The sequence below is a fragment of the Panulirus ornatus genome, chromosome 12, assembly GCF_036320965.1.
Source record: "Panulirus ornatus isolate Po-2019 chromosome 12, ASM3632096v1, whole genome shotgun sequence".
Lineage (NCBI taxonomy): Eukaryota > Metazoa > Arthropoda > Malacostraca > Decapoda > Palinuridae > Panulirus > Panulirus ornatus.
Window position 1 is genome coordinate 50,925,198 of NC_092235.1, and position 22,360 is coordinate 50,947,557.

Genomic DNA, 22,360 nt, shown 5'->3' on the forward strand with positions numbered 1-22,360 from the left:
TACTTACTCGATCAAACCACCTCACACCACACATTGTCCTCAAACATCTCATTTCCAGCACATCCACCCTCCTGCGCACAACTCTATCAATAGCCCACGCCTCGCAACCATACAACATTGTTGGAACCACTATTCCTTCAAACATACTCATTTTCGCTTTCCGAGATAATGTTCTCGACTTCCACACATTCTTCAAGGCTCCCAGAATTTTCGCCCCCTCCCCCACCCTATGATATACTTCCGCTTCCATGGTTCATCCGCTGCCAGATCCACTCCCAGATATCTAAAACACTTTACTTCCTCCAGTTTATATATATATATATATATATATATATATATATATATATATATATATATATATATATATATATATATATTTATATTTTTTTTTATTTTGCTTTGTCGCTGTCTCCCGCGTTTGCGAGGTAGCGCAAGGAAACAGACGAAAGAAATGGCCCAACCCACCCCCATACACAATGTATATACATACACGTCCACACACGCAAATATACATACCTATAAATCTCAATGTACACATACATATACACACACAGACACATACATATATACCCATACACACAATTCACACTGTCTGCCCCCATTAACTCCCATCGCCACCTCGCCACACATGGAATACCATCCCCCTCCCCCCTCATGTGTGCGAGGTAGCACTAGGAAAAGACAACAAAGGCCCCATTCGTTCACACTCAGTCTCTAGCTGTCATGCAATAATGCCCGAAACCACAGCTCCCTTTCCAAATCCGGGCCCCACACACCTTTCAATGGTTTACCCCAGACGCTTCACATGCCCTGATTCAATCCACTGACAGTACGTCAACCCCGTATACCACATCGATCCAATTCACTCTATTCCTTGCCCTCCTTTCACCCTCCTGCATGTTCAGGCCCCGATCACACAAAATCATTTTCACTCCATCTTTCCAATTTGGTCTCCCACTTCTCCTCGTTCCCTCCACCTCCGACACATATATCCTCTTGGTCAATCTTTCCTCACTCATTCTCTCCATGTGCCCAAACCATTTCAAAACACCCTCTTCTGCTCTCTCAACCGCGCTCTTTTTATTTCCACACATCTCTCTTACCCTTACATTACTTACTCGATCAAACCACCTCACACCACACATTGTCCTCAGACATCTCATTTCCAGCACATCCACCCTCCTGCGCACAACTCTATCCATAGCCCACGCCTCGCAACCATACAACATTGTTGGAACCACTATTCCTTCAAACATACCCATTTTAGCTTTCCGAGATAATGTTCTCGACTTCCACACATTCTTCAAGGCTCCCAGGATTTTCGCCCCCTCCCCCACCCTATGATTCGCTTCCACTTCCATGGTTCCATCCGCTGCCATATCCACTCCCAGATATCTAAAACACTTTACTTCCTCCAGTTTTTCTCCATTCAAACTTACCTCCCAATTGGCTTGACCCTCAACCCTACTGTACCTAATAACCTTGCTCTTATTCACATTTACTCTTAACTTTCTTCTTTCACACACTTTACCAAACTCAGTCACCAGCTGATATATATATATATATATATATATATATATATATATATATATATATATATATATATATATATATATATATATATTTTTTTTTTTTTTTTGTCGCTGTCTCCCGCGTTTGCGAGGTAGCGCAAGGAAACAGACGAAAGAAATGGCCCAACCCACCCCCATACACATGTATATACATACGTCCACTCACGCAAATATACATACCTACACAGCTTTCCATGGTTTACCCCAGACACTTCACATGCCCTGATTCAATCCACCGACAGCACGTCAACCCCGGTATACCACATCGATCCAATTCACTCTATTCCTTTCCCTCCTTTCAACCTCCTGCATGTTCAGGTCCCGATCACACAAAATCTTTTTCACTCCATCTTTCCACCTCCAATTTGGTCTCCCACTTCTCCTCGTGCCCTCCACCTCCGACACATATATCCTCTTGGTCAATCTTTCCTCACTCATTATCTCCATGTGCCCAAACAATTTCAAAACACCCTCTTCTGGGGGTGGAATGGGATGTATTTAGGGAATCAGTGATGGATTGCGCAAAAGATGCTTGTGGCATGAGAAGAGTGGGAGGTGGGTTGATTAGAAAGGGTAGTGAGTGGTGGGATGAAGAAGTAAGAGTATTAGTGAAAGAGAAGAGAGAGGCATTTGGACGATTTTTGCAGGGAAAAAATGAAATTGAGTGGGAGACGTATAAAAGAAAGAGACAGGAGGTCAAGAGAAAGGTGCAAGAGGTGAAAAAAAGGGCAAATGAGAGTTGGGGTGAGAGAGCATCATTAAATTTTAGGGAGAATAAAAAGATGTTCTGGAAGGAGGTAAATAAAGTGCGTAAGACAAGGGAGCAAATGGGAACTTCAGTGAAGGGCGCAAATGGGGAGGTGATAACAAGTAGTGGTGATGTGAGAAGGAGATGGAATGAGTATTTTGAAGGTTTGTTGAATGTGTTTGATGATAGAGTGGCAGATATAGGGTGTTTTGGTCAAGGTGGTGTGCAAAGTGCGAGGGTTAGGGAAAATGAGTTGGTAAACAGAGAAGAGGTAGTAAAAGCTTTGCGGAAGATGAAAGCCGGCAAGGCAGCAGGTTTGGATGGTATTGCAGTGGAATTTATTAAAAAAGGGGGTGACTGTATTGTTGACTGGTTGGTAAGGTTATTTAATGTATGTATGACTCATGGTGAGGTGCCTGAGGATTGGCGGAATGCGTGCATAGTGCCATTGTACAAAGGCAAAGGGGATAAGAGTGAGTGCTCAAATTACAGAGGTATAAGTTTGTTGAGTATTCCTGGCAAATTATATGGGAGGGTATTGATTGAGAGGGTGAAGGCATGTACAGAGCATCAGATTGGGGAAGAGCAGTGTGGTTTCAGAAGTGGTAGAGGATGTGTGGATCAGGTGTTTGCTTTGAAGAATGTATGTGAGAAATACTTAGAAAAGCAAATGGATTTGTATGTAGCATTTATGGATCTGGAGAAGGCATATGATAGAGTTGATAGAGATGCTCTGTGGAAGGTATTAAGAATATATGGTGTGGGAGGCAAGTTGTTAGAAGCAGTGAAAAGTTTTTATCGAGGATGTAAGGCATGTGTACGTGTAGGAAGAGAGGAAAGTGATTGGTTCTCAGTGAATGTAGGTTTGCGGCAGGGGTGTGTGATGTCTCCATGGTAGTTTAATTTGTTTATGGATGGGGTTGTTAGGGAGGTGAATGCAAGAGTTTTGGAAAGAGGGGCAAGTATGAAGTCTGTTGGGGATGAGAGAGCTTGGGAAGTGAGTCAGTTGTTGTTCGCTGATGATACAGCGCTGGTGGCTGATTCATGTGAGAAACTGCAGAAGCTGGTGACTGAGTTTGGTAAAGTGTGTGAAAGAAGAAAGTTAAGAGTAAATGTGAATAAGAGCAAGGTTATTAGGTACAGTAGGGTTGAGGGTCAAGTCAATTGGGAGGTGAGTTTGAATGGAGAAAAACTGGAGGAAGTGAAGTGTTTTAGATATCTGGGAGTGGATCTGGCAGCGGATGGAACCATGGAAGCGGAAGTGGATCATACGGTGAGGGAGGGGGCGAAAATTCTGGGAGCCTTGAAGAATGTGTGGAAGTCGAGAACATTATCTCGGAAAGCAAAAATGGGTATGTTTGAAGGAATAGTGGTTCCAACAATGTTGTATGGTTGCGAGGCGTGGACTATGGATAGAGTTGTGCGCAGGAGGATGGATGTGCTGGAAATGAGATGTTTGAGGACAATGTGTGGTGTGAGGTGGTTTGATCGAGTAAGTAACGTAAGGGTAAGAGAGATGTGTGGAATTAAAAAGAGCGTGGTTGAGAGAGCAGAAGAGGGTGTTTTGAAATGGTTTGGTCACATGGAGAGAATGAGTGAGGAAAGATTGACCAAGAGGATATATGTGTCGGAGGGAGACCAAATTGGAGGTGGAAAGATGGAGTGAAAAACACCCTCTTCTGCTCTCTCAACCACGCTCTTTTTATTTCCACACATCTCTCTTACCCTTACGTTACTCACTCGATCAAACCACCTCACACCACACATTGTCCTCAAACATCTCATTTCCAGCACATCCATCCTCCTGCGCACAACTCTATCCATAGCCCACGCCTCGCAACCATACAACATTGTTGGAACCACTATTCCTTCAAACATACCCATTTTTGCTTTCCGAGATAATGTTCTCGACTTCCACACATTCTTCAAGGCTCCCAGAATTTTCGCCCCCTCCCTCACCGTATGATCCACTTCCGCTTCCATGGTTCCATCCGCTGCCAGATCCACTCCCAGATATCTAAAACACTTCACTTCCTCCAGTTTTTCTCCATTCAAACTCACCTCCCAATTGACTTGACCCTCAACCCTACTGTACCTAATAACCTTGCTCTTATTCACATTTACTCTTAACTTTCTTCTTTCACACACTTTACCAAACTCAGTCACCAGCTTCTGCAGTATCTCACATGAATCAGCCACCAGCGCTGTATCATCAGCGAACAACAACTGACTCACTTCCCAAGCTCTCTCATCCCCAACAGACTTCATACTTGCCCCTCTTTCCAAAACTCCTGCATTCACCTCCCTAACAACCCCATCCATAAACAAATTAAACAACCATGGAGACATCACACACCCCTGCCGCAAACCTACATTCACTGAGAACCAATCACTTTCCTCTCTTCCTACACGTACACATGCCTTACATCCTCGATAAAAACTTTTCACTGCTTCTAACAACTTGCCTCCCACACCATATATTCTTAATACCTTCCACAGAGCATCTCTATCAACTCTATCATATGCCTTCTCCAGATCCATAAATGCTACATACAAATCCATTTGCTTTTCTAAGTATTTCTCACATACATTCTTCAAAGCAAACACCTGATCCACACATCCTCTCCCACTTCTGAAACCACACTGCTCTTCCCCAATCTGATGCTCTGTACATGCCTTCACCCTCTCAATCAATACCCTCCCATATAATTTGCCAGGAATACTCAACAAACTTATACCTCTGTAATTTGAGCACTCACTCTTATCCCCTTTGCCTTTGTACAATGGCACTATGCACGCATTCCGCCAATCCTCAGGCACCTCACCATGAGTCATACATACATTAAATAACCTTACCAACCAGTCACTAATACAGTCACCCCCTTTTTTAATAAATTCCACTGCAATACCATCCAAACCTGCTGCCTTGCATATATATATATATATATATATATATATATATATATATATATATATATATATATATATATATATATATATATATATATATATATATATATATATATACACCTTTTTTTTTTTAAATAGTTTGGTCACATGGAGAGAATGAGTGAGGAGAGATTGACAAAGAGGATATATGTGTCAGAGGTGGAGGGAACGAGGAGAAGTGGGAGACCAAATTGAAGGTGGAAAGATGGAGTGAAAAATATTTTGAGTGATCGGGGCCTGAACATGAAGGAGGGTGAAAGGCGTGCATGGAATAGAGTGAATTGGAATGATGCGGTATACCGGGGTCGACGTGCTGTCAGTGGATTGAACCAGGGCATTGGAAGCGTCTGGGGTAAACCATGGAAAGTTTAATGGGGCCTGGATGTGGAAAGGGAGCTGTGGTTTTGTTGCATTATACATGACAGCTAGAGACTGAGTGTGACCGATTGAGGCCTTTGTTGTCTTTTTCTAGCGCTACTTTGCCCGCATGCTGGGGGAGGGGGATGCCATTCCATGTGTGGCGGGGTGGCGACGGGAATGAATAAAGGCAGCAAGTATGAATTATGTACATGTGCATATATGTGTGTATGTAAGTATACATAACGACACGTTGAAATGTATAGATGTGTATATGTGCATGTGTGGACGTGTAGGTATATACATGTGTGTGTGGGTGGGTTGGGCCATTCTTTCATCTGTTTCCTTGCGCTACCTCGCTAACACGGGAAACAGCGACAAAATATAATAAATATATAAATGAGAGTTGGGGTGAGAGAGTATCATTAAATTTTAGGGAGAATAAAAAGATGTTCTGGAAGGAGGTAAATAAAGTGCGTAAGACAAGGGAGCAAATGGGAACTTCAGTGAAGGGGGCTAATGGGGAGGTGATAACAAGTAGTGGTGATGTGAGAAGGAGATGGAGTGAGTATTTTGAAGGTTTGTTGAATGTGTTTGATGATAGAGTGGCAGATATAGGGTGTTTTGATCGACGTGGTGTGCAAAGTGAGAGGGTTAGGGAAAATGATTTGGTAAACAGAGAAGAGGTAGTAAAAGCTTTGCGGAAGATGAAAGCTGGCAAGGCAGCAGGTTTGAATGGTATTGTAGTGGAATTTATTAAAAAAGGGGGTGACTGTATTGTTGACTCGTTGGTAAGGTTATTCAATGTATGTATGATTCATGGTGAGGTGCCTGAGGATTGGCGGAATGCGTGCATAGTGCCACTGTACAAAGGCAAAGGGGATAAGAGTGAGTGCTTAAATTACAGAGGTATAAGGCTGTTGAGTATTCCTGGTAAATCATATGGGAGGGTAATGATTGAGAGGGTGAAGGCATGTACAGAGCATCAGATTGGGGAAGAGCAGTGTGGTTTCGGAAGTGGTAGAGGATGTGTGGATCAGGTGTTTGCTTTGAAGAATGTATGTGAGAAATACTTAGAAAAACCAATGGATTTGTATGTAGCATTTATGGATCTGGAGAAGGCATATGATAGAGTTGATAGAGATGCTCTGTGGAAGGTACTAATAATATATGGTGTGGGAGGCAAGTTGTTAGAAGCAGTGAAAAGTTTTTATCGAGGATGTAAGGCATGTGTACGTGTAGGAAGAGAGGAAAGTGATTGGTTCTCAGTGAATGTAGGTTTGCGGCAGGAAGTAAAGTGTTTTAGATATCTGGGAGCGGATCTGGCAGCGGATGAAACCATGGAAGCGGAAGTGAATCATAGGGTGGGGGAGGAGGCGAAAATCCTGGGAGCCTTGAAGAATGTGTGGAAACCGAGAACATTATCTCGGAAAGCAAAAATGGGTATGTTTGAAGGAATAGTGGTTCCAACAATGTTGTATGGTTGCGAGGCGTGGGCTATGGATAGTGTTGTGCGCTGGAGGGTGGATGTGCTGGAAATGAGATGTTTGAGGACAATGTGTGGTGTATATATATATATACATACATATATATATATATATATATATATATATATATATATATATATATATATATATATATATATATATATATATATATACACCACACATATATGTGTGTGTGTGTGTGTGTGTGTGTGTGTGTGTGTGTGGATGGGCCATTCTTCGTCTGTTATCTGGCGCTATCTCGCTGACGCGGGACACATTGATTAAGTATAATGATAATAACATTATATATATATATATATATATATATATATATATATATATATATATATATATATATATATATATATATATATATATATATATATATATATAATGCATATGAACATACATTGTATTGGACTAAATTGGGTCTACTTCCCCGTTTTTTACGGTACGCCGCTCTTTTTCCCAAGGCATAATCAAATCTACCATCCTACCTTCCATTGGGTCTGAAAGAAGGTATTACCTGCTCAGTCTTGGGTGACGTGCTTTCTGTTGTATCCGTTAGTTAGAATATACAAGCATGGTGAACAAAATACACCCTCCGCTTGCTACAGAGATGTCCACCAGCCCTTTAACCTAGGGTGTGTCACTCGATCATACCTTGATGTCCTCCATGACATACGTGAAGAACATGCTCTCCACCCATGAGTCACAACACTAAACCAGTCCTGAAGGACAGCAACTTCCACCCTCGACTTTTTTAGGAGCGGCTCCGGGATGACGCAGTATTCTGTAATGAAGATGCAGTATTTATCAATCAAGATGCAGTATCTTAACATGAAGATGCAGTATTCTATAATGAATATGCAGTATTCTATAATGAAGATACAGTATTATATAATGAAGGTACAGTATTTAATAATGAAGATGCAGTATATTATAATGAAGGTACAGTATTTCATGAAGAAGATGCAGTATATCATAATGAAGGTACACTATTTCATAAGGAAGATTCAGTATTTTATCATGAAGGTACAGTATTTCATAAGGAAGATGCAGTATATTATAATGAAGGTACAGTATTTCATAATGAAGATGCAGTATATTATAATGAAGGTACACTATTTCATAATGAAGGTGCAGTATTTTATCATGAAGGTACAGTATTTCATAAGGAAGATGCAGTATTTTATCATGAAGGTACAGTATTTCATAATGAAGATGCAGTATTTTATCATGAAGGTACAGTATTTCATAAGGAAGATGCAGTATTTTATCATGAAGGTACAGTATTTCATAAGGAAGATGCAGTATTTTATCATGAAGGTACACTATTTCATAAGGAAGATGCAGTATATTATAATGAAGGCACAGTATTTCATAATGAAGATGCAGTATATCATAATGAAGGTACACTATTTCATAAGGAAGATGCAGTATATTATAATGAAGGTACACTATTTCATAATGAAGATGCAGTATATTATAATGAAGGTACACTATTTCATAATGAAGATGCAGTATTTTATCATGAAGGTACAGTATTTCATAAGGAAGATGCAGTATTTTATCATGAAGGTACAGTATTTCATAAGGAAGATGCAGTATTTTACCATGAAGATACACTATTTCATAAGGAAGATGCAGTATATTATAATGAAGGCACAGTATTTCATAATGAAGATGCAGTATATCATAATGAAGGTACACTATTTCATAAGGAAGATGCAGTATATTATCATGAAGGTACAGTATTTCATAAGGAAGATGCAGTATATTATAATGAAGGTACAGTATTTCATAAGGAAGATGCAGTATATTATAATGAAGGTACAGTATTTCATAAGGAAGATGCAGTATATTAATGAAGGTACAGATTTCATAAGGAAGCTGCAGTATCTTATAATGAAGGTACAGTATTACATAAGAGATGCAGATATTATAATGAAGGTCCCGTATTTCCTAAGAGAGATGCAGTATATTTATAATCGAAGGTACACTATTTAATAAGGAAGATGCAGTATATTATAATGAAGGTACAGTATTTCATAAGGAAGATGCAGTATTTGATAATGAAGATGCAGTATTCAATAATGGAGATGCAGTATTCTATGTCAGCACAGTGAATAGTTTGTAAACTTTCTCTTAAGAAATATGCTTCATTCGGATTAACCATATTTGCTGAGAATTGAGTGGCTATGTAACTGTGCAAATTTTGAATAAACCCAGACAATGTCAGGTGCTATTTCATAAACATTCTAAGCATTAATGTTATCCAAGAGTACTCATTCTGTGTGTGTGTGTGTGTGTGTGTGTGTGTGTGTGTGTGTGTGTGTGTGTATGTGTGTTTGTGTGTGTGTGTGTGTGTGTGTGCGTGTGTGTGTGTGTGTGTGTGTGTGTGTGTGTGTGTGTGTGTGTGTGTGTGTGTGTGTGTGTGTGTGTTTGAATACATATCTGTACAATACGGGGAGAGAGACCTTCACTGGTGGGGCACCAGCTCTAAAACATTATCTAGAGTTATATATATAATGCGCGTTCATATGCACTATATTTGTGTGTGTGTGTGTGTGTGTGTGTGTGTGTGTGTGTGTGTGTGTGTGTGTGTGTGTGTGTGTGTGTATCTGTCTGTCTGTCTGTCTGTCTGTCTGTCTGTATATATATATATATATATATATATATATATATATATATATATATATATATATATATATATATATATATATATATATATATATATATATATATATATATGCTCAAATCAAATTACATAGGTATAAGTTTGTTGAGTATTCCTGGTAAATTATATGGGAGGGTATTGATTGAGAGGGTGAAGGCATGAACAGAGCATCAGATTGGGGAAGAGCAGTGTGGTTTCAGAAGTGGTAGAGGATGTGTGGATCAGGTGTTTGCTTTGAAGAATGTATGTGAGAAATACTTACAAAAACAAATGGATTTGTATGTAGCATTTATGGATCTGGAGAAGGCATATGATAGAGTTGATAGAGATGCTCTGTGGAAGGTTTTAAGAATATATGGTGTGGGAGGCAAGTTGTTAGAAGCAGTGAAAAGTTTTTATCGAGGATGTAAGGCATGTGTACGTGTGGGAAGAGAGGAAAGTGATTGGTTCTCAGTGAATGTAGGTTTGCGGCAGGGGTGTGTGATGTCTCCATGGTTGTTTAATTTGTTTATGGATGGGGTTGTTAGGGACGTGAATGCAAGAGTTTTGGAAAGAGGGGCAAGTATGCAGTCTGTTGTGAATGAGAGAGCTTGGGAAGTGAGTCAGTTGTTGTTCGCTGATGATACAGCGCTGGTGGCTGATTCATGTAAGAAACTGCAGAAGCTGGTGACTGAGTTTGGTAAAGTGTGTGAAAGAAGAAAGTTAAGAGTAAATGTGAATAAGAGCAAGGTTATTAGGTACAGTAGGGTTGAGGGTCAAGTCAATTGGGAGGTAAGTTTGAATGGAGAAAAACTGGAGGAAGTAAAGTGTTTTAGATATCTGGGAGTGGATCTGGCAGCGGATGAAACCATGGAAGCGGAAGTGAATCATAGGGTGGGGGAGGGGGCGAAAATTCTGGGAGCCTTGAAGAATGTTTGGAAGTCGAGAACATTATCTCGGAAAGCAAAAATGGGTATGTTTGAAGGAATAGTGGTTCCAACAATGTTGTATGGTTGCGAGGCGTGGGCTATGGATAGAGTTGTACGCAGGAGGGTGGATGTGCTGGAAATGAGATGTTTGAGGACAATGTGTGGTGTGAGGTGGTTTGATCGAGTAAGTAATGTAAGGGTAAGAGAGATGTGTGGAAATAAAAAGAGCGTAGTTGAGAGAGCAGAAGAGGGTGTTTTGAAATGGTTTGGGCACATGGAGAGAATGAGTGAGGAAAGATTGACCAAGAGGATATATGTGTCGGAGGTGGAGGGAACGAGGAGAAGTGGGAGACCAAATTGGAGGTGGAAAGATGGAGTGAAAAAGATTTTGTGTGATCGGGGCCTGAACATGCAGGAGGGTGAAAGGAGGGCAAGGAATAGAGAGAATTGGATCGATGTGGTATACAGGGGTTGACGTGCTGTCAGTGGATTGAATCAGGGCATGTGAAGCGTCTGGGGTAAACCATGGAAAGTTGTGTGGGGCCTGGATGTGGAAAGGGAGCTGTGGTTTCGGGCATTATTGCATGACAGCTAGAGACTGAGTGTGAACGAATGTGGCCTTTGTTGTCTTTTCCTAGTGCTACCTCGCACGCATGAGGGGGGAGGGGGATTGTATTCCATGTGTTGAGGTGGCGATGGGAATTGAATAAAGGCAGACAGTGTGAATTGTGTGCATGGGCATATATGTATGTGTCTGTGTGTGTATATATATGTGTACATTGAGATGTATAGGTATTTATATTTGCGTGTGTGGACGTGTATGTATATACATTGTGTATGGGGGTGGGTTGGGCCATTCTTTCGTCTGTTTCCTTGCGCTACCTCGCAAACGTGGGAGACAGCGACAAAGCAAAATAAATATAAATAAATAATATATATATATATATATATATATATATATATATATATATATATATATATATATATATATATATATACATATATATATATATTCATACATATTTGCATTTCCCGCATTAGCGAGGTAGCTTTAAGAACAAAGGACTGAGCCTTAGAGAGAATATCCTCACTTGGCCCCCTCCTCTGTTCCTTCTTTTGGAAAATTAAAAATGGGAAGGGAGGATTTCTAGACCCCCGCTCCCTCCCCTTTAGTCGCCTTCTACGACACGCAAAGAATACGTGGGAAGTATTCTTTATCCCCTATCCTCAGGGATAATATATATATATATATATATATATATATATATATATATATATATATATATATATATATATATATATATATATATATATATATATATATGTGTGTGTGTGTGTGTGTGTGTGTGTGTGTGTTTCTAAGTATTTCTCACATACATTCTTCAAAGCAAACACCTGATCCACACATCCTCTACCACTTCTGAAATCACACTGCGCTTTCCCAATCTGATGCTCCGTACATGCCTTTACCCTCTCAATCAATACTCTCCCATATAATTTCCCAGGAATACTCAACAAACTTATACCTCTGTAATTTGAACACTCACCTTTATCCTTTTTGCCTTTGTACAATGGCACTCACTATGCATGCACTCCACCAATCATCAGGCACTTCACCATGAATCATACATATATTGAATATCCTCACCAACCAGTCAACAACACAGTCACCCACTTTTTTAATAAATTCCACTGCAATACCATCCAAAACCGCCGCCTTGTCAGCTTTCATCTTCTGCAAAGCTTTCGCTACCTCTTTTCCCTTTACCAAACCACTCTCCCTGACCCTTTCACCTCGCACCACCCCAACCAAAACACCCTATATCTGCCACTTTATCTTCAAACACATTCAACAAACCTTCAAAATACTCACTTCATCTGCTCACTTCACCTTTACTTGTTATTACATCCCCATTAGCCCCTTTCACCGATGCTCCCATTTGTTGTCTTGTCTTATGCATTTATTTACCTCTTCCAAAACATCTTTTCATTCTCCATAAAATTTAGTGATACTCTCTCATCCCATCTCTCATTTACCTCTTTTTCACCTCTTTCACCTTTCTCTTGACGTCCTGCCTCATTCTTTTATACATCTCCCAGTCATTCGCATTACTTCCTTGCAAAAAATCGTCCAAACGCCTCTCTCTTCTCTTTCATTAACAATCTTACTTCTTCATCCTACCACTCACAATCCTTTCTAATCTGCCCACCTCCCACCTTTCTCATGCCACAAGCATCTTTTTCGCAAGCCATCACTACTTCCCTAAATACATCAGAAGTGGTAGAGAATGTGTGGATCAGCTCTTTGCTTTGAAGAATGTATGTGAGAAATAGAAAAACAGATGGATTTGTATGTGGCATTTATGGATCTGGAGAAGGCATATGATAGAGGTGATAGAGATGCTTTGTGGGAGGTAAAGTGTATATGGTGTGGGAGGTAAGTTGCTAGAAGCAGTGAAAGGTTTTTATCAAGCATGTAAGGCATGTGTACGAGGAGGAAGAGAGGAAAGTGATTGTTCCCAGTGAATGTCGGTTTGCGGCAGGGGTGCGTGATGTCTCCATGGATGTTTAATTTGTTTATGGATGGGGGTTGTTAGGGAGGTGAATGCAAGAGTTTTGGAGGGAGCGGCAAGTATGTAGTCAGTTGTGGATGAGAGGGCTTGGGAAGTGGGTCAGTTGTTGTTTGCTGATGTACAGCACTGGTGGCTGATTCGGGTGAGAAACTGCAGAAGTTGGTGACTGAGTTTGGTGAAGTGTGTGAAAGAAGAAAGCTGAGAGTAAATGTGAATAAGAGCAAGGTAATTAGGTTCAGTAGGTTTGAGAGAAAAGTTAATTGGAAGGTAAGTTTGAATAGAGAAAAACTGGAGGAAGTGAAGTGTTTTAGATATCTGGGAGTGGATTTAGTGGCGGATGAACCAATGGAAGCGGAAGTGAGTATATAGGGTGGGGGAGAATGCGAAGGTTCTGGGAGCCTTAAAGAATGTGTGGAAGGCGAGAACGTTAACTCAGAGAGCAAAAATGGGTATGTTTGAAGGAATAGTGGTTCCAACAATGTTGTATGGTTGTGAGGCATGGGCTATATATAGGGTTATGCGGAAGAGGGTGGATGAGTTGGAAATGAAATGTTAGAGGACAATACATGGTGTGAGGTGGTTTGATCAAGTAAGTAATGAAACGGTAAAAAAGATGTGAGGTAATAAAAAGAGGGTGGTTGAAAAAGCAGAAGAGGGTGTATTGAAATGGTTTGGTCACATGGAGAGAATGAGTGAGGAAAGATTGACAAAGAGGATATATGTGTCAGAGGTGGTGGGAACGAGAAGTGGGAGACCAAATTGGAGGTGGAAGGAAGGAGTGAAAAAGATTTTGAGCGATCGGGGCCTGAACATACAAGAGGATGAAAGGCGTGTAAGAAATAGAGTGAATTGGAACGGTGTGGTATACCGGTGTAGACTTGCTGTCAATGGGTTGAACCAGGGCATTTGAAGTGTCTGGGTAAACCATGGAAAGTTTTGTGGGGCCTGGATGTGGAAGGGGAGCTATGGTTTCGGTGCATTACACATGACAGCTAGAGACTGAGTGTGAACGAATGTCGCCTTTGTTGTCTTTTCCTAATACTACCTCGCGCGCACGAGGAGGGGGTGCCATTTCATGTGTGGCGGGGTGGCGACAAGAATGGATGAAGGCAGCAAGTATGAATATGTACATGTGTATATATGTATGTGTCTGTGTATGTATATGTATACGTTGAAATGTATAGGTATGTATATGAGCGTGTGAGTTGGGCCATTCATTCGTCTGTTTCCTTGTGCTACCTCGCTAACGAGAGAGACAGCGACTAAGTAACGGACTAAACGTTTTTAATTTCTGTTTTCACGTTGTTAGTTCTAAAACGGCTTATCTTCACTGATAGGGACTGTCAATGTACTGTATTTTTTTTTTTTTTTCACTTCTTTTAAGGTGGGTCCAATGGTTCTACCATATAATGTATCGAAGAAGCATTGCGTGTGTTAATGAGGTTGCAAGTCGCTTTCCGGCAGTATGCAATGAATATCACAGTAAAGATCATCCATGTATAAACATTATCCTTGACCAAAAATGCACGGAGCGCCTCAGGCATATTGACTCAACTTTACTGCCATCTCCCGCATCGTTAATTAATTTTCTATATTGGAAAGAACAACTCGGTAGATTTCAAGGATATTTTCAATCTCGTTTATGTATATAATCCAAGCAAGTTTTTAAGATTAGGCTACAACAGTCGGAGTTTCAGGAAAAATGATAAAAAGTAAACCTTAACTGTCATGTCCGTACCGACGACTGCCTGGTAAGAGCTCCTAAGCAAGCAGTGCGTCTGGCGCCTCCGTTCCTTACAAAAGTGAGATTGTGTTCGACAGTCACTGAAATTTATTGTTTATGTGACGTTTATGCAACAGTGTTACATTTATGCAATAGTGTTACTGATGTTTTGTCCTTAAAAGTAGTTAATATGTGATTACCTTGATCCCGTACAGGCGTTTGTGAAAGGAAACTGTGTTAAGAGGACATGACTTTCCAAGCATCATTTAAGCAGCTGTGTCTGATGCTGACGCTCACGATCATGGTTGCCAATAATGCACAGTTACAAATCTTACAGCCTTCCTTCTCTTATGCCAACACAGACACGAGATTAAGACGAACGCCCTCAGAAGGTACGTCCAGAATACAAATGCCAAACGCCTCAATTCCACCGAGTGTCGCAGAGATCGTGATTTCTCAGTGCAAATGTGGCAATTGCTCCTACGTGGTGACAGTAGACCCTTGTGTTTGCTCACCAATATTCAACTGCGGGTGGGAACCTTAAATGATGCAGTACTAATCAGAATCACGAATATGGGATCCTTGAAGGATGCAGTACTAATCAGAATCACGAATATAGGAACCTTGGAGGATGCAGTACTAATCAGAATCACGAATAGTGTTTGAATTTGAATGCTTTTCTTGAGTGAAACACGCGTTTAAAAAACTATTTCCTTATTCTAATCATTTATCAGGATCAGTAGTCAAAGTAGTATAAATATGATATACAATAAGCATCAACTTAGCTTCACTGAAAATTTTTTTTCTTTTTTTTTTTTTGCTTTGTCGCTGTCTCCCGCGTTTGCGAGGTAGCGCAAGGAAACAGACGAAAGAAATGGCCCAACCCACCCCCATACACATGTATATACATACGTCCACACACGCAAATATACATACCTACACAGCTTTCCATGGTTTACCCCAGACGCTTCACATGCCTTGATTCAATCCAATGACAGCACGTCAACCCCGGTATACCACATCGCTCCAATTCACTCTATTCCTTGCCCTCCTTTCACCCTCCTGCATATTCAGGCCTCGATCACACAAAATCTTTTTCACTCCATCTTTCCACCTCCAATTTGGTCTCCCTCTTCTCCTCGTTCCTCCACCTCCGACACATATATTCTCTTGGTCAATCTTTCCTCACTCATTCTCTCCATGTGCCCGAACCATTTCAAAACACCCTCTTCTGCTCTCTCAACCACGCTCTTTTTATTTCCACACATCTCTCTTACCCTTACGTTACTTACTCGATCAAACCACCTCACACCACACATTGTCCTCAAACATCTCATTTCCAGCACACCCATCCTCCTGCGCACAACTCTATCCATAGCCCACGCCTCGCAACCATACAACATTGTTGGAACCACTATTCCTTCAAACATACCCATTTTTGCTTTCCGAGATAATGTTCTCGACTTCCACACATTCTTCAAGGCCCCCAGAATTTTCGCCCCCTCCCCCACCCTATGATCCACTTCCGCTTCCATGGTTCCATCCGCTGCCAGATCCACTCCCAGATATCTAAAACACTTCACTTCCTCCAGTTTTTCTCCATTCAAACTCACCTCCCAATTGACTTGACCCTCAACCCTACTGTACCTAATAACCTTGCTCTTATTCACATTTACTCTTAACTTTCTTCTTTCACACACTTTACCAAACTCAGTCACCAGCTTCTGCAGTTTCTCACATGAATCAGCCACCAGCGCTGTATCATCAGCGAACAACAACTGACTCACTTCCCAAGCTCTCTCATCCACAATAGACTTCATACTTGCCCCTCTTTCCAAAACTCTTGCATTCACCTCCCTAACAACCCCATCCATAAACAAATTAAACAACCATGGAGACATCACACACCCCTGCTGCAAACCTACATTCACTGAGAACCAATCACTTTCCTCTCTTCCTACACGTACACATGCCTTACATCCTCGATAAAAACTTTTCACTGCTTCTAACAACTTTCCTCCCACACCATATATTCTTAATACCTTCCACAGAGCATCTCTATCAACTCTATCATATGCCTTCTCCAGATCCATAAATGCTACATACAAATCCATTTGCTTTTCTAAGTATTTCTCACATACATTCTTCAAAGCAAACACTTGATCCACACATCCTCTACCACTTCTGAAACCACACTGCTCTTCCCCAATCTGATGCTCTGTACATGCCTTCACCCTCTCAATCAATATCCTCCCATATAATTTACCAGGAATACTCAACAAACTTATACCTCTGTAATTTGAGCACTCACTCTTATCCCCTTTGCCTTTGTACAATGGCACTATGCACGCATTCCGCCAATCCTCAGGCACCTCACCATGAGTCATACATACATTAAATAACCTTACCAACCAGTCAACAATACAGTCACTCCCTTTTTTAATAAATTCCAATGCAATACCATCCAAACCTGCTGCCTTGCCGGCTTTCATCTTCCGCAAAGCATTTACTACCTCTTCTCTGTTTACCAAATCATTTTCCCTAACCCTCTCCCTTTGCACACCACCTCGACCAAAACACCCTATATCTGCCACTCTATCATCAAACACATTCAACAAACCTTCAAAATACTCACTCCATCTCCTTCTCACATCACCACTACTTGTTATCACCTCCCCATTTGCGCCCTTCACTGAAGTTCCCATTTGCTCCCTTGTCTTACGCACTTTATTTACCTCCTTCCAGAACATCTTTTTATTCTCCCTAAAATTTAATGATACTCTCTCACCCCAAGTCTCATTTGCCCTTTTTTTCACCTCTTGCACCTTTCTCTTGACCTCCTGTCTCTTTCTTTTATACATCTCCCACTCAATTTCATTTTTTCCCTGCAAAAATCGTCCAAATGCCTCTCTCTTCTCTTTCACTAATACTCTTACTTCTTCATCCCACCACTCACTACCCTTTCTAATCAACCCACCTCCCACTCTTCTCATGCCACAAGCATCTTTTGCGCAATCCATCACTGATTCCCTAAATACATCCCATTCCTCCCCCACTCCCCTTACTTCCATTGTTCTCACCTTTTTCCATTCTGTACTCAGTCTATCCTGGTACTTCCTCACACAAGTCTCCTTCCCAAGCTCACTTACTCTCACCACCCTCTTCACCCCAACATTCACTCTTCTTTTCTGAAAACCCATACAAATCTTCACCTTAGTCTCCACAACATAATGATCAGACATCCCTCCAGTTGCACCTCTCAGCACATTAACATCCAAAAGTCTTTCGCGCGCCTGTCAATTAACACGTAATCAAATAACGCTCTCTGGCCATCTGTCCTACTTACATAAGTATACTTATGTATATCTCGCTTTTTAAACCAGGTATTCCCAATCATCAGTCCTTTTTCAGCACATAAATCTACAAGCTCTTCACCATTTCCATTTACAACACTGAACACCCCATGTATACCAATTATTCCCTCAACTGCCACATTACTCACCTTTGCATTCAAATCACCCATCACTATAACCCGGTCTCGTGCATCAAAACCACTAACACACTCATTCAGCTGCTCCCAAAACACTTGCCTCTCATGATCTTTCTTCTCATGCCCAGGTGCATATGCACCAATAATCACTGAAAATATATAGATTATATACAAATGCTTTATTTATAATGGTGCATTTCCTAATCATGCATTTGTAGCGTTGCCCCCAACGTTGCTTCTAGAGGATGGTTGCTTAGAATGCAGGCTAGTCACAATTCGCACTCCATATGGCGTGAACCTCTTCTCTTCATAGCGCTGTCAGCTGCAACCTTAATTAACATCCTAGTCACTTCAAGCATCACAAGGAGTCAACTCACACCTCGTAGGTAACAAGGGCAACGGGCCTTAAAATTTAAGCCACAAAATAACAGCCCATAAAGGTATAAATTCAGGTTCAAAAGATAAAAACAAGATGCAAGGCTTCACTTTTGATAAACTGCATATAAGAAATTCCTCATTTGATCTGGGTAACTGGGCATTGTAACGTTTATAAGCAATGCACAGGCAAACTTGCTCAGTCTCTGTGGCGACCAAAGGTCACCTTAATAACGTTGGCATTAGAAGGGGACAGCTCGTGACATCAAACCTAAACCTTAGAAGAATGTGTTTGGTGGCCCATCCTACACATCTGCACCGCAGCATTAATCCCTGACACTTACACTCGATGTCGGCAGTGGCAAAAGAAAAGCTGCCTCTGTAATTATAGGTGACCTGACTTTTTCCATATGAAGCGCCACTCTTCTGGACTTTACCTCAAGTCCACCATTCGGCTTCAACGTCTCTAATTCCTTTGGGAAAAGCTACCCCTCACAGACCTGACCTCACCTCTTCTTGAATACCCGGGTATCACCGCAGCAATCCACTCAGGCAGCTGGCTCACCACTACTCAAGTGTACCACTCTGGCACCTGAAGTTTTGGCGATGTGACTCCAGACTCAAGCCGCATCAGGACGTCTCCGTCAGTAATGTCCCAACGTGACTCCTGACGCTTCTTCAACTTCCTGCAGGGTTTCATTATGGCGCCCCATCTAAGTACTTCTGCAGGAATCATCGCTTACGCCCGTCACGAGCAGCAGCTGTAACAAGGGACGTACGGCCACGTCCACGGCACTCCTGCATCCCTAGCGCCTCTTCAGGAATTCCCTGCAACCCTATCTCAGTTCAGCAGTCGCGTTACGGGCCACACCCACCTCCGACACGAGCTCCACGATGACTCGGCAGCCTCGCACGTGTTATTGCTTTATCTGACGCCTACCATCACCAGCATCACAGGACGCCTGCCAAGCCTCCCTCGTAATTATCAACCTGTCACAACTGACCTCTCCTCTACCCCTCTAATCATGCACCTCCATTATTTTATACAAGATAGCCAACGGTTCCCTAACTTTGTACATCCTATCTAATAAAGCACTGTTGTTGCTTAACCTGTTTCCATGCCCTTTCTCATATACCACTCCAATAAATCCTTATAAGCATGCCCACTAAACTACCATAACACGAAGCACCTAGGAGACTGCGGTCTTATGTTTCTAAGTGGAAAAGGTCAAAATATAATTCATAGCAACGCCAATGGACCAATGTGGGCTTACATTAATATCTTTTAACCTGAAATTGGCGACTGGCCGACCAACCGTTCCAAAAGGAAAGAGGAGGTAGTGCTCACCTGCCTTCCTAAGAACATAACCTAAAACTTTTCCCTACATAGCACAAAGTGCAATAAAACATAAATTCCATATTCACTCGATGTCTTAAATACAATTTATACAGGAAGAAACTCATAGACAATGGCAAATACACAAACTTCAACAACAAAAACCTATTGGATTCCGACCAGAATCATTTTTTTTCACCCAAAGAGACAGCTGATCAACATGATGCGACTCATATTAACACATTAAATTAATTATGCATAATCCTGCATGATGTATTTTGTATTATGCTGTTAAAACAACTTTTATACATAGAAATGACTATTCTACTCCAGCCGTTTAATGAAATTTCATTTAGATATATTTCAGCAGTTGCTGATAGTTAAGTCATTGTACACGAGCATATAACAGCACATAGGTTGCGGGCTATTAAATCTATCAGGCCAAATAACCAACCAATCTAATGGTCAAATTGATACCAAGTTTTCACACCTACGCCTTAAAACAGCTTTATGATCTCGTTCCTCCAGCAGTTGTAGTATCATGGGAACTCAGCACAACCACAATACCTCGTCAGAACATCCTCCCTCCAGAAGCACAGGAAGCATCTCCCACAGCACAACTATGGGACCTCGGCAAAGTTTTTTTTTCTTTTCTTTTCATCAGCACGAACACCATTAGACCAGGCAACGGCATTCCTCTGCCTAAGCAGCACTACAGCATTCTCGCTACACCTCTTTCCCACTCGTACAAGCAGCAGCAGCAACGTGAAATAAATAACAAAGAAAAAGAAAGGCGAAAAATCATAATGACTAACAATACTATTAGTACCTTACAAAAAAAAAGTTAAAACGTGACATAGATAAACAGGACAAAATTTCTTAGTCAGGATTAAAATCCTACAACACTGAAATTCTGTTGTTAAAACATTCAAAATACAAACACTTCTACTCTAAATCTAATAAAACAGTTACAAGAACTCTGGCAATGCAATGATATACACGATGGGTTTATTCCAGTAGGACAGACCTATTCGATGAGCTGTTGACCAGCATCAGAAATGCACGTACCGACACCGGGATATTGTCATGAAAGTGCTTCTATAGTGTTGAGAAGGTTGGTTTAGCAATCAGGAAAATCGTTTCTACTGATCGGCCAAAGTGTTCCCAGATGCAATAGCTAATATTGGACAAAGTGACTCGTTACGCCATCCGTTTCTCCAGATGTAGAGTCACTCAACAGATAGAAACAATTACTCCTTTAACTTACATAGCCCTAAACTGTTTGTATCGCTGAGTAGGATGTCAACACAAATAATTGTAGAGTGAAATGTTTGTAAACAAAGAATGACGTCAGACTCAGAGCTCATACAATACTGAAATCCGAATTACGGATTCCTTTTACAGATTGAAAAAAAAATATTCATAGTTTCACTGTGTATGGTTTTAGCGTATCTCTGGGTAGACTTATATCTTCCAGTATCTATGGAAGTTACCAATTTCGGATCACCTTAAGATTCAACCTCTATTCTTTTTTTACGAGAGTACAAACTGATCTGACTACCAGAAACTAGCGCAGAAATATGATAACGGGTAAAAGGTCTTGAGATCCATGGTTTATTTTCTTGGATTTCCTGAAAGTTCGCCTCCGAACATTTTCTTAGATTAGGTTTCTTACCCTTGTCGAACATAGAAAAAGACTGGTGGAAGGGAGCAAATGTTTTCTGTAAATCGCTCTTAAAAAAAATCTCCCAACACACACACACACACACACACAAAGAATATTTTGATAGTCTTCTCAAAAAGTTGCTGTGGAGATGTCAATTTGACCTAGCTTATGAGATTCACCCTTCTTAATGCTCCTCTAAGTGGGTGTACAGTAAACTTACATCGACTTTAAGCTTTAGGCTCGTGCATGTGACGCTTAGATTGCGGAAAATTTTCTGTCAGTAGCTGTAGCTACTTTATCACTGTAATTTATGTAACTCCTGGGTATACATAATCACAGTAAACTTCAGTTGACTAATTTCCATATCTGATTCTATACTAGCGTTAGTTTACATGTAGAAAATATAACTACTTTCGAATTACTAGTATTTACGGTAAGATGTCAATTTTAAGGCAGTAGGTTTTTTGAAGATTTAGCGTACGTATTTTGTATTAATG

The 22,360-nt window shown here is 40.9% G+C and overlaps 1 protein-coding gene across 1 annotated transcript in view; it reads right to left on the reverse strand.

Annotated features, from left to right (window-relative positions):
• Positions 1-21,499, reverse strand: part of LOC139752051 (uncharacterized) — a 233,328-nt gene extending 211,829 nt beyond the window's left edge. The window contains exons 1-2 of the mRNA XM_071667873.1: positions 21,465-21,499; positions 7,776-7,905 (exon numbers count right to left, since the gene is read on the reverse strand). Coding sequence (XP_071523974.1) covers positions 7,776-7,795 — 20 coding nt within the window. The 5' untranslated portion in view covers positions 7,796-7,905; positions 21,465-21,499. The remainder of the gene's footprint in view (positions 1-7,775; positions 7,906-21,464) is intronic.
• Positions 21,500-22,360: the final 861 nt, after the last annotated feature.